Genomic DNA, 12,917 nt, shown 5'->3' on the forward strand with positions numbered 1-12,917 from the left:
TTTAAGTGGTTTAGGTTGGGGGATTGGGACGGCTTTAGCTACAGTAATACCCAAATATTTACCTCATCTGTTTGATTTGGGTACTTGTAGCTTAAACTACTTGTATGGTGGTACTAAATCCTTTCACCCGGCCACTCATGGTATTGATTCACACCAACAAAATTATGACATCGGACTGGGGTGTTTTTTAAGGCTTATGAAGTCCATCTCACTTTATTTCCAATATCCACCACGCATGTAGCAATACCGCCTCTGGTCTCATTATCGACCTATGTATGTACGTGATTCAGTGCATGTAGTCGTCGGTTTACACAAAACTGCCGCATTTGTTGATTTAGTCTGATTCTTGGTGAGATATTTCACTTAAGTAAAGCTTCTTTTTTTTCGCCGTCATTGTTCTTAATCTGATAACAAATCGACGAGTAAATTGAGGGTTACGGTGAATCGCGAGTGACTTTGAAGATAACAAGGACCTGGCATCGCTTTCAAAGACTGAGACTGTTAGCATTAATTGTTATGCAAGTGTTTGGTTTTCCTGCAATTGATAACGCCTACATATAGGCCATGCACTTCTTTAGACACATGTTGCGGCACGTTCTTATCTATTTCTATCGATCGAACGATGACAGCATATATAAACCGTTAACAAATAATGGTGAATTTAGCTGTCACAGTAGCAAAACATATAGCATCGAAGATCACTGCAGGATGTAGCCACATTTCTTTATATTTAGGGGAGGGGGCGGGGGTTCTTCCTTTTTAGAAAGGAAGGTGCTTTTTTTTCAGGATAGAGTGATAAGAACCTATTCTCTGAAAATGCATTCATGGATGGGTGGAAAATATATTTGGAAGAGTCCCCCCCCCCCACCCCCTCTCTGTTGGCTATGTCACTAGATCGCTGTTTTGTTGGTAGTAACTCCGCGTAAGAGCGGGGTGGATGGGGGGGGGGCTGACATGCACGGAGATAGGAGGGGAGTTTGGTGAGGATATGTCATCACAGAAATTATTTTCTTATATTTATGTTACATAAAGGGTTCAATATGCAGCTTGTTGTTTTTCCATCGCAACTTTTCGCGTCCCCCCCCCCCAGCTTCCCAACCAGACAAACGTAATTGTGTCATGTGTATAATATATATATATATCCTTTTTTTGCAATAGTGCATAATAACATGTTTTGGCACAATATAAGCGACGCCTAAATTGTAACTAATAGGCCATACTAAAGTTCATAGCACTTTCCCAGCAAATGATAATCTAGGCTATAAGCATATACCGGTAATTAATATACAACTGCTCTCAGTAGAGATACGAAGCTATTAATAAATCGTCCCAAAAATTGTAGAGGTCAGTTCATGCATGAAGGTGTTTTTACCTCCAAGGTTCATGGAAAAATGAAAGCCACACTTTCCTCAGTGTACGTTGGTTTTGTCTTCTGTCCATTGCCGATGTTCCGTGACGAATTAATTCCCGCGTGACTGGATCACGTCAAAAAGCACTTTCCTGTGGTTAACTACGAAGATCCGTTACAGCATCTAATTCGTGTAATGTCTTGCAACGTGCAAAAATCTTGGAAATTAAAATCTGGAACTGTCCTTTTCAAGCTCAAGTTGGTGATGACGACATTTCTATATATAGGCCCTAACCACTTTATTCGTTGTTTGATCAATTCTAAGTCCCCCGGTCAAAAGTGGTTCACCTGCATTTTGTGATGAACCGTAATGTTAAGTCACGTTGGTCATGCTGCGCATGTAATATTAACACATAATTGAGTGCCCATTATTCGAACTAAGGGATCCATGTCGCGTTTACAATGCGGGCGTCGGGAGGACAATACCGGTCCCCCGGGCAGAACTGTGTCACTGCCCCCTTTTTGAAATCTTTATTTCTATTATGATGTTGGTAATGCTTTATTCTTTAGCCCACATTTCCCAGGGTACGGAAGCTTAAAATTGCCATCAACAATAAGTCAACATTTTTCAGTAAATTGTTTAGATAACAACATAATATCTTATCAAAAATCAGAAAAATGTTAAACTGCTCAGTTAACTGAACAGATCTCATCAGATCTCGTCAATTCAACAGTTTTCTGCAAAATGTTCAATTGTTCACTTCATTTCAACTGAGTAATTGAACAATTTTCTGCAAAATTTTGGATCGACCACTTACAGTATGTCGTCAATTCAACATTTTTCTGCAAAATATTAAATTGTACCCCTCATTCCAAGTGAGCAATTCAACATTTTTCTGCAAAATGTTCAATTGTTCACTTCATTCCATTTGAGCAATTGAACAATTTTCTGCAAAATGTTTAACTGACAATGTCGGCAATTCAATAATTTTCTGCAAAATTTAAAATTGTTCTCTCCATTCCAACTGAGCAATTGAACCCTTTTCTGCAAAATGGTTAATTGACAACTTATCAGATCTCGTTAATTCAACATTTTCCTGCAAAATGTTAAATTGTTCCCTTCATTTCTGTACACTATATAGCTGATTGATTCAGTACAAATTTCCACAGAGAAAGTCCCTATACAACCTCCTCGCATTTAAAGATATCAAATATATATATGACTGAACTAAAAAATATTGTCACATTTACAAAAATCGTACATCAAACAAATTTCAGAATTAGGACGTTTTGAACACAGGGTTCGTCTTACTTTGGGACTGATGGCGCTAGTTTAAAATTCTACGCTGTTTTATAGAAAATACTACTTAAAAGCTGAACAGCATCTGTACGGTCAACATGAGGGGAAAAATGCTTTACCAGGCCACGTTTTCAGTGGACGGTGGCTGTTACACATGCAGGTCGGAAAGAGTGTTTCGATCCTCCCACTGGCCATAGGTAAGGATTCACGCATGCCACCTAAAACGCATCTGGTCGATTTGACCGACCATCTGCGCATGCTCCAGGGTTCTTTTGCGACAGCAAGGGATCCTAGGCCACAGAAAGTGCCATGCCACCACCGGAGCACTGTGGACCCCGGTGTGCCTTGATCCCTATAGCACGGCTTACATGAAATCAACAAGACATGGGTCTTTCACCCAGTCTCTATCGCATTAACCATCACGTCAGCTAGTAAAATATTCGTTTGGATTAATATATAAAGACTTAAGAGATGTCATGCGAATGGGGAAAAGTAATTTTACAACACCTAATATTCACATGGATTCGAGCCCGGGAACCCATTCTTCCAGTCAAGAGGTCTACCTTCTGAGCCACCTGTCTAGTTAAATTTCGAGGAAGTTAAAATTTATTTTGAGGGTTAGCCAAAATCTATTTATTTCATGACGCTGTGCTGGCTGTAAAAGAAATTTGCATTTTATTACAAAACAGAAAGTTAGAAAATGTATGTCTGTTAGTTTTTAACATCAAAAAAAAAAAAAAAAAAACCAGGCTTACACTACCATCACGTATACATATTATAGTTTTTTTTATTTTTTTATTTCTTTCTTTCTTTTTTACCTAAATATTTACAATGTGAAGGGAAGTCTTCTGAATGTCCTATACTGGCTTAACATCACAGAAGACTCCCAAGAAAAGAATATAGATAAAAAAGTAAAAATGATGATCGTAATATTGATATATTTCAGTTACATCTAAAAAATATTGACAAAAGCAATAATAATTCCTTTAATTAGGCATTTTCTTCATATGGAGCTTGATTTCTATAGTTTGAAAGCATTTGATATAGTGAGTTTCATGTTTGAAAGGGTCGCAAGGTTTCATTGGCTTAACATACCACTGCGTGTATATTATGAGTTCTAATGTGCGTTGCTAGCCGTTCTTGTATTATACGATTATGGAACTCTTTTGTTGTTATTTATTAAATTTCGGAAAACTGTTTGGTAATAATCTATTCCAAGTCTTGTATAGTGTAAATGTCGCAATATTAACTTTTATAATATCATCTCATTTCAATAAATTGAGTTTCTTACAAGTGGGCTTGTATTTCCACGCGGTGTTGCGTGCATGGGATTTCATGTTGTATTGTACTCTTTTGCAGTATCTTAAGGTACTGGCTTAAAATGTGAACTGCAATTGTACCAGACCAAATAATCAAGCAGTAATATAATGATGTGGTGCTATTCAAGTTTCATAAATCATTCTGAGTATATATTCTTTGCAAATACCAAAGAGAAAAAAATGTTACTGTTGATTACTTTAACATTTACAACTGTTAGATTTCAGCAGTGGACAATGCTCAATCTCCGTAATGTACATTGTGTTGATTAGAATGAAGTTCATTGTTAAGTTTGTTGTCGTCCTAATAATGATGCATTAACAGAGACACATGCATGAAGTATCTTCCGAACACGTAAGATGCCATCTTTGGCATATCACTGACAGAACTGCAGGCGTAGGAACCAACTCGAACTGCCCTACCTCTCCCCTGTGCCCGATGCTATAGCCCCCCCCCCCACACACACACACACCCACACACATAGTTTTCTGGCCCCCAAAATGGTCAGAAAATGTTTCTCCTAAGACACTAGATTCTGCCTGGAAAGCGTTGTTCTCCCTAAAAAAGAAAAAAAAAAGTCTAGCTACCCCCAGGCTACCCCACCTTGAAGACGTCGTAATTCTGACTGGTAACGATATAAACGTTGCGTTTATAAAGTTGCGAATAGCTATGAAGCGGGTATTACTGATATTCCACCGCGCATCACCGTATACATACTATCCCATACTCATACCAATCCTAACTTCCATCATACTAATCCTAACTTCCATCAATATTTTAATATTGTATATACAATTACATACTTTGTAGACTTTATATTGGATATGAGGGCATTTATGTATTTTTGTACGCATTTTTTTTTTGTAGGTACATTTTTTAATTTTTTTAATTTCATCTTTATATTGTGAGTACATTTTCATATTTTTGTACATTTTATAGGAACGTTTTCATATCTGTGTATATTATTTTACGTGTTATACGTTGTTTACAATTTGTAATGTTTTGAGCTCTTGTTATCAACCAATTTCCGTTGTATTTTTATATGATTAGCTGAATAAATATATCTACTTATCTATCATCATATGGTATACCCTTTTAATATATAAGAATGTTACTTGCAGTAGTGTAGCATGACATTAAGGGCAATGGGAACCCAGACATGTTCCCCGTCGACGCCATTCCTTCAAACATTTTTACATTACTTCTATACACTTTACAATCGGTGCCATGAATCTGGTGATCATTCAGTTTCCCCTCTGTGAGTTAACATTTCGGTCACTCCGTCAATATGAACCAATATTGGATTAGGCCTACTATAGAGACACTATAGCGTCTGTTTTGAATACACTTTGTATACAAAATTATAACAGTAAGAACTCAAAACTGTACATACATATGCATACAAATAATTACTCATTCTTAAATAGAATGCTGCCAATGCTCCGTTGTAATATATAGTACTGTTTGTCACTCACGTGACATATTTCAAATATAACCTGACACATCTATAGTTCACCGTCCCAGGCTGAACTTACCAATTGACAGGAATTTCTTTCGAATGATTTTGTAATCAAAATATAATTGTTCTTTCTCATTGAATTCCAATTTAATCTAGGCACCCAATGTACATAGCTTGATCTGTCTGTATAAATGTGAATATGAGACAACCGTTTATCAGTATAAACTGGAGTGTGTTATAACACCGTAACACATGTTAGACCTGTCAACAGATGCTACTGTGCACCCAATGTACATAGCTTGATCAGTTTGTATACTGTGAATATGAGACAACCGTTAATCAGTATAAACTGAATTGTGTTGTAACACCGTAACATAATGTTAGACCTGTCACCAGATGCTACTGTGGACGAATTCATTTCTCAAAGGCTGTTTCAACTAATGACTGGTTAGGAGTCTAATCCACTATCTCTATGTTTCACGAGCGAGTATACCTTGCAATAATGGTTCAAGTTGCAGATTTTCAGCGTTTTACAGTAAAGTGTCATCCACTTTCTGTTAAAGTGTGGACGAAATAATTGGCGAAACTCTTGAGAGTAATCTGGTTAGTCCAGTCAATCATTATGCATAGCATAGTGTGGTGATTATTTTCCGTTTTTAAGTCCTCAGTGGCAACGTAAATTGAAATAATAACACACATCAGTTTTACCTGATTAAACCATGTGCATCGGCTGATTTGAAACGTTGAGAATAACATTGAAAATAGTGTCATAATTTCTGTAAAACTATAATCACACAGAAATAACACTGACACATGATCTTAAGTTTATTAACATTTTGGGTCCATTAAACGTAGGCCCGCTTGCCTCAGCTGCCTAGTGGTAATGAACCTCGGTATGGTAATGGTAACCCGGTAATGAACCTCGATGAATTCTAAGCTTGATAGATTTTCTCATTACGTAATCGTTTCACAATTGTATCTTGTTTATAGAAATTTAATCCACAACTCAAAAAACTCAAAAACAACTCAAAAACAACTCAAAAACAACTCAAAAAAACTCGAAAAAGGCGAAACTTCTTTGAAATTTCTGAGATATTCATCCGAACCTATGGATTGGACCATTCGGTTCAATCGTCCAGGAATTTGCATTAACTTCCAGATAGATTAACGGCGTTATTCCAGTATCATCTTTGACAACATAGCCGATATGGTTAGCTCTGATGGTTGAAAAAAAAAAAAAAAAGATGTTTGAGTTGGTATTTTAGGTGTCAGTATACGGTCAGATTTTTCGACACCCTTTTTGAATACAATTAGATTCAATGTAATGGACGGAACAATATAAGTTAAAGAAAATATAGATTACAAAGTTTGGTAATTTAAAGGAGGATTTTCTTCTCTTTTCAAGTAGCATATTAAGTACTAAAAGATGTGTTTTTACAATGACCGATGTCAATTCAACCCAATTTGCAAATATGGTCATATAACCAACCTGCAGCAAAGAAAAGTAAACTTTTATGATAGTTACTTATTTTCTACTTCTTCTTTTCACATATTAACTGCATAAATTTGGTATAAAGAGATATCGAATTGGTGAAGTTTAATTATTATCCCCAAAAATGTTTGTTTTCCCACTTTACAGTCATTCATGCATAGCAGAATTACTGCTTGTACAAAACTTTATTCAAAATAAACACTCGATTTGAAGTACACTGCATAAGAAACGAAGTTAGCATCCTAATCCAGCCACAATTCGACAATATACTGGAAAAAAGTTAAAAGCTTTTATATCATCATAATATTTGTCTATATATTTAATGTATCAATAAATGTTATTATATATAATGAACATTTTTGCAAACTGGTGAAACTTACATGCGAATACAGACGTAGTATTACTATTAATCGTTCCTGCAGGGCTAAACTCCGAACCAGTGGCCGATAGACGGGTCAAATCGGTCGCAGTAGATTCTCGGGCACTCCTGCCGCTTTGACGCCAGAACCAACTGCGTGATCTGGTATCCTTTGATCGGTTTTTTCCTGTAGAATAGAAAGAGAGACAAAATAGAAATAAAAATAAAATAATCAATAACGGACATTCATGGTCAAACGTGAGCATATTTATGCGTTAGAGTATCCCTGCTCAATATATAGAGGCCGATCATACGATTAACTAATTGTGCTGAAATATACTTTCAACCTTAATGTGTATTATTGAGTTAAATGAAACATATCTATAACGAAACTGTCAAGATGCATGTATCCGTGTGATTTTACGTATTTAACAATGTAAGTTTATTCTAATTAATTTAATTATGTAAAATTTGATAGTACATATTTATACATTTATGTAATTATAGAATAACCTATGTGACTGACAGCTGAAAGCTGAAAAATCTAATAAAGATAACCATATATGGTAAAACTTTAATACAAAAAAAAGTAAATATTCATACAAGAAATTTATCACAGTTTTATGACTTACGATGTTCAATCATTGGTAAATTCTGAGAGTGATTTGGAACGCTGGATGTGCCATTTGTGCCTTCAGAGTGAATTAAAGAGGAAAGAATAGAATGATTTTAGCTAAAACAATATATTGAATTGATATGATAATTACCGGTAACTTCAGGCTTCTAAAAGAACAGATGAAATAGAAGTTGCCATTATTTGTCAAACTTTGTGTGGAAAAACAGTGGAATTTCTAAACACAAAACGATACATTTTCCACGAATTATTCAGTTCTGATGACAACTTGAATTCTGCATGCTGATATTGACATTTAGCTATGCCAATATGGACCAATCATCACTAAGGAAATTCCAACGAAACACAACGAACGGAAAATAATTGGTTTTGGAAATCTTAATCACTTCCATCGCTAACAGCGGTTCTACGTCCTTATGCACTTCGTTTGTCGTTGCTTAGATACAAACTTTGGAAATTAATTCATATTTAGTATTTGAAAAATTGTATTTTGCGCATTAACCGATCATTTTTGCAGTCCCTACCCCCCCCCCACACTTTTGTCTATCACTGGTGAAATAAGCCACTCTCCGAAGATTCAATTGCCTATCAAATTTAACTATAATATTTTTTTACCTTACCAACATATGCATTAAATAATGTACCCTTTTCATATAGTTTTTGAATATTATATTTACATGTTGTTATAATTATTGCAATTCTAAACGGTCAACCAGGAGAAACAACATTTTCACGATCTTAAATAACATTTTCTCTACTCATTTGAAATATGTCAATGGATTCGGCGGTGGATGTGATGTATGGGTGCTCTGTTCTAGGTATGAAGTTAGACGCACTTTTTTCTTTGGATGAGGTATAACGACAGTCAATTAATATAAACTTTTGGGCTTAGTCTGAGGAGCCGACGTCATCATCAACGTTAGCCTTAAAGTAGCATTCCAGACATTATTTAAAAACAACGTGAATGTCCTGACAGTCGCAAAAGGTTGACATTAAAGGGTGTGAAGACTCGCGCGCAAAGAAACGTCTCATGCCGGTAATCTGACCTAGTTACAAATGAGGTGTAACAGAAGTGTTAGACACCACCATCGATCCCAGAAAATACACACACAGCTTGTTACCGTCGGTAATTAGACACTAGTGTACAGTCAATACATACAGCTACGGTCAATACCCACAACACAGTAACATAGCAGCTATGGACATCTCAGGTCTAGATAAAAGATAACAATTAGGTATCACGTTTCATTACTGTCTGCATTTTGTAGCGACAAGAAGAAAACTTCACTTGCAAGCTACGGAAAGTTAACTTTTTCAGAGCGCGGCACGCGGTTGGGGCGAGTCTTCAATGCCTTTAACATTACTACCACTGAAGTTTTTCATAACTATTTATTTCAATTTGACACATCAATACTGAATATTTGCCTATATATAAAGGCATCATTTAATTAACTGACCTGTTTTGGACCTGGAGTATGTTCCATCGTCTCCTTCTTTTAACAATGGGATACATGGACAACACAATGCTTGCCATTGTCTTCTGATCTCCCTCTTAAATACACAGTGAAGGAGGAAAACTACGAATCCCTGCAATGTATTCGTTATGGCAAAGAGATATGTGAAAGTCAAATTTAACTCCCCGAATGCGAAGAAAGCGAACAACCAGGTCAATCCGAGTAAGAATGTTAGACTGAAAGATGCCCGAAGCTGATCAGTCAATGAAAATGTCTGATTGAATTTGGTCTGCCTCTTTCTCAGTCTGTGCATCTGACGGGCGACCAGGATGTAGACGACGGAGTTCCATATCATGACGATGCACACGGGAACGAAGAACGAGATGAAGAAGGGAATTCTTTTCAAGTAACACCTTACAGGAGGGAAGAACGAAAACAACGACGAGAAAAACAAGTCAGAACGGAACGGAATTTTGGAATATCAGTCACGAAGAAATGAAAGAAATATGATGTTGGCCGTCATGCAACCCTAATGAATCAAAGGCACAGAACTAATAATTGATTAATTGATTTGATGTAGACCGATAAATCCCACATCTGTCAGTCTAAGATTGTATTTCCATACCACTTTTAACTTTTTTTTATCAAGAAATGACTCTTTAAACAGATAAGGCACATCAAATACAGTGACTGGACAATAAAGTCTAACATGCATACCATTTAGTAAGTTCATGAGATGCAACACGAAACTCAATAGGGAAACAAAAAGACTATATATTATGACCTCAAAATGACATGTTTAAAATGTATGACAAATTTGTCAAGGATAATTAGTTTGTTGAATGGTTTCCGAAGGTATTCGATTGTTTATATGAATTTATGAAGTTTGGTCGAGTTATTAGAATTTCTAAAACAATGGTTTAACATAAACATTTAGACATGTACTGAGGTGATGACGTCATCATCAACGTAGCCTTAAAGGGTGTGAAGACTCGCGCAAAAAGAAACGTATAATGCCGGCAATCTGACCTAGTTTCGAATGAGGTGTAACAGAAGTGTTAGACACCACCATCAATCCCAGAAAATACACACGCAGCTTGCTACCGTCGATAATTAGACACTAGTGTACAGTCAATACATACAGCTGCGGTCAATACCCACAGCATAGTGTACAAACAATACAGCGATGGACATCTCAGGTCTAGCTAAAAATCACAAGGTATCACGTTTCATTACTGTATTGTCTGCATTTTGTAGCCACACGAACAAAACGTCACTTGCAAGTAACGGAAAGTTAACTTTTTCAGATGGCCGCACGCGGTTTGGGGCGAGTCTTCAATGCCTTTAAAGGACATTGCCAAAGATTTAGTATATTTTGTAGAGGTTGACTATATTGAAAACCAAAAGAAACATTACCATACAGGACTCAAACATTCCTCTTCTTAAACTGTACCATACAGTGTTGTAAACATACAATACAGAGCAAGTAGAATGGAACACACTAGTCAATCTCCCAGCTTGATAGCTTGTTCCATGCATGGTTGCAGAAATATAAACTATTTCACATCCTCAAGTGTTGAACAATGTAAATTAAGTCGCATCACATTGTATCATCTAGTTTATAATTCTATCCACAAACGCTATGTTATATTTAATGTTTAATTCTTTTAACCCTATTATTCTTTCTTTAAATAATTGTTCTAAATTGGGACATGCGATATTTGGAATTTTGTATTCCGAATAAAAAAATAAAAAATGTCTTACAGGTTGTTTTCGTATCCATAGTTTTCTCGATCAATCCAAACAGAACAACCAACGATGACAGCAGGAAGACCTAAATCAAAAATAAAATAAAAAGATAACACAATATAACACAATATAACACAATATAACACAATATAAGAAAGATTAAAAACAAATAGGTAAAGCAAGAAAGAGATTCAGCGCTTTAATTTCGATGCTATCAAAACTGTGTACCTATATTTAGAACAAAGAGAGAATAATAACTCGTTACATAAACCAGATCGTAACATTAATCCAATCACTAACAATTTAACAGCTTGTCGTTGCTAACGTAACATAACCGTATTCCATTCTCAGCTTTCCACCACCGTGGATTCAGTTCAGTTTTTATAGTGTAACTTTTCTTATCATGGAGGAGAACCACTATACGAAGGATTCCAGGCGCGTAGCCAAGGGGGGGGGCGAAGGGGGCAGCCGCCCCCCCCCCCTTGAGCATAGTTTTTTATTTTGTTTTTAATGTTTTCATGATATCGCTAGTAATTTCAAAAGAGAAAATGCTAAGATGCAACTAACAAGGCCTGGGAAGTGCCATTTCCAGCGATCTGGGAGGCATTTTCAGCCAAGATTTTCTTGTACGCTTCGCGCCAATCATGGTGGCGCTACGCTTAGATAGTATGTAATGCCGTATCTACGGCTCTGATAATTTTCCTACATTTTCGCCCCTCCCTTGGCAAATTCCTGGCTACGCGCCTGAAGAATTCTCATCAGTTGTTATCCAGATATTATATTGTTGGAATCCAGTTGTATATAGCCCAAAAACTTCTTTTTACAATTTTTTTCTGTCTTGTGTCAAATATGTAATTGTAATAAATATGCGCCTACTATACCCCTCTCACTGATTGAGATGAACAACTTTCGTCCCTAACCGTATATGCAAATTACACAAAAGAGACAATAAGAGAGAGGGAGAGAGGCAGAGACTATGGAAAGTAAGAGGCGTTCCCGGAGAGTTAACGGTTTCGTTACGTAAGCCACTAAAGCAAATACGTTAACGATACCTTTTATAACAAATTGATGTGTATGTTCATGAAAGGTTATATATGACTTTTATATTTTTATACGTTTAAATAACATGTCAGCTATAAAATTAAGAGAAGGTGAGGAGGGGGGGGGGGGGTAACGGTATTTAAGAACAAGACATGACATAGTATAAAGCAATTTTCAGATAATTCACAAAACTAGTTGTTTTAATATTTCACACACAAGGATGAAGGGTATAATGTATGAAATGTATACTAAAGCACATGGACGTCCATGAAGTCCTCACTTTGTCAGAAGGGAATCTGATGCATTTCGCCCCCCCCCCCCGCTCCCCCTCCCCGCTAGGTGCACCCAACAATATCACGGTGTTTAAAGGCATTATAGGGTCTCTAATGACACACACACCGCTCCGTCTGTTGGTTGTTCAAATGCTTTATTAATAACGTGCATTCCCGCAAACTTGTCTTAGCATTTTTCAATAAGCATTTAACTGGGCTTTGAAAGTCAGCCAGTTGGCGGTAGAAAACATGCCCGCGGGGACTTATTTTGCCCACCTTCGTTTAAGCCCAACCCCAAGGCTGACACCCAGTTAGACTCCTTGTCAGATAAAATTCCCCCACACCCCTACCCCCAACCCCAAACTCTCCATAAGTCAACCTTCTCTTACACAGGAGCAACAGACACCGATTACGAAACAAAACAGCAGGTTGGATCAAAACTCGATCGATTTAGTTTGATTTGATCGATTGAAGTTATTAATCCATAAAATAA

The 12,917-nt window shown here is 36.6% G+C and overlaps 1 protein-coding gene across 2 annotated transcripts in view; it reads right to left on the reverse strand.

The window, feature by feature from the left end:
- Positions 1-3,410: 3,410 nt before the first annotated feature.
- Positions 3,411-12,917, reverse strand: part of LOC139962683 (uncharacterized) — a 35,895-nt gene continuing 26,388 nt past the window's right edge. For both annotated transcript variants that reach the window (XM_071962863.1, XM_071962861.1), the window contains exons 19-23: positions 11,127-11,196; positions 9,366-9,775; positions 7,907-7,966; positions 7,297-7,461; positions 3,411-6,641 (exon numbers count right to left, since the gene is read on the reverse strand). In XM_071962863.1, the coding sequence (XP_071818964.1) occupies positions 6,640-6,641; positions 7,297-7,461; positions 7,907-7,966; positions 9,366-9,775; positions 11,127-11,196 (707 nt within the window). In that variant the 3' untranslated portion in view covers positions 3,411-6,639. The remainder of the gene's footprint in view (positions 6,642-7,296; positions 7,462-7,906; positions 7,967-9,365; positions 9,776-11,126; positions 11,197-12,917) is intronic.

The sequence above is a fragment of the Apostichopus japonicus genome, chromosome 21 (genome assembly GCF_037975245.1).
Source record: "Apostichopus japonicus isolate 1M-3 chromosome 21, ASM3797524v1, whole genome shotgun sequence".
In the NCBI taxonomy this organism is placed as follows: Eukaryota; Metazoa; Echinodermata; class Holothuroidea; order Aspidochirotida; family Stichopodidae; genus Apostichopus; species Apostichopus japonicus.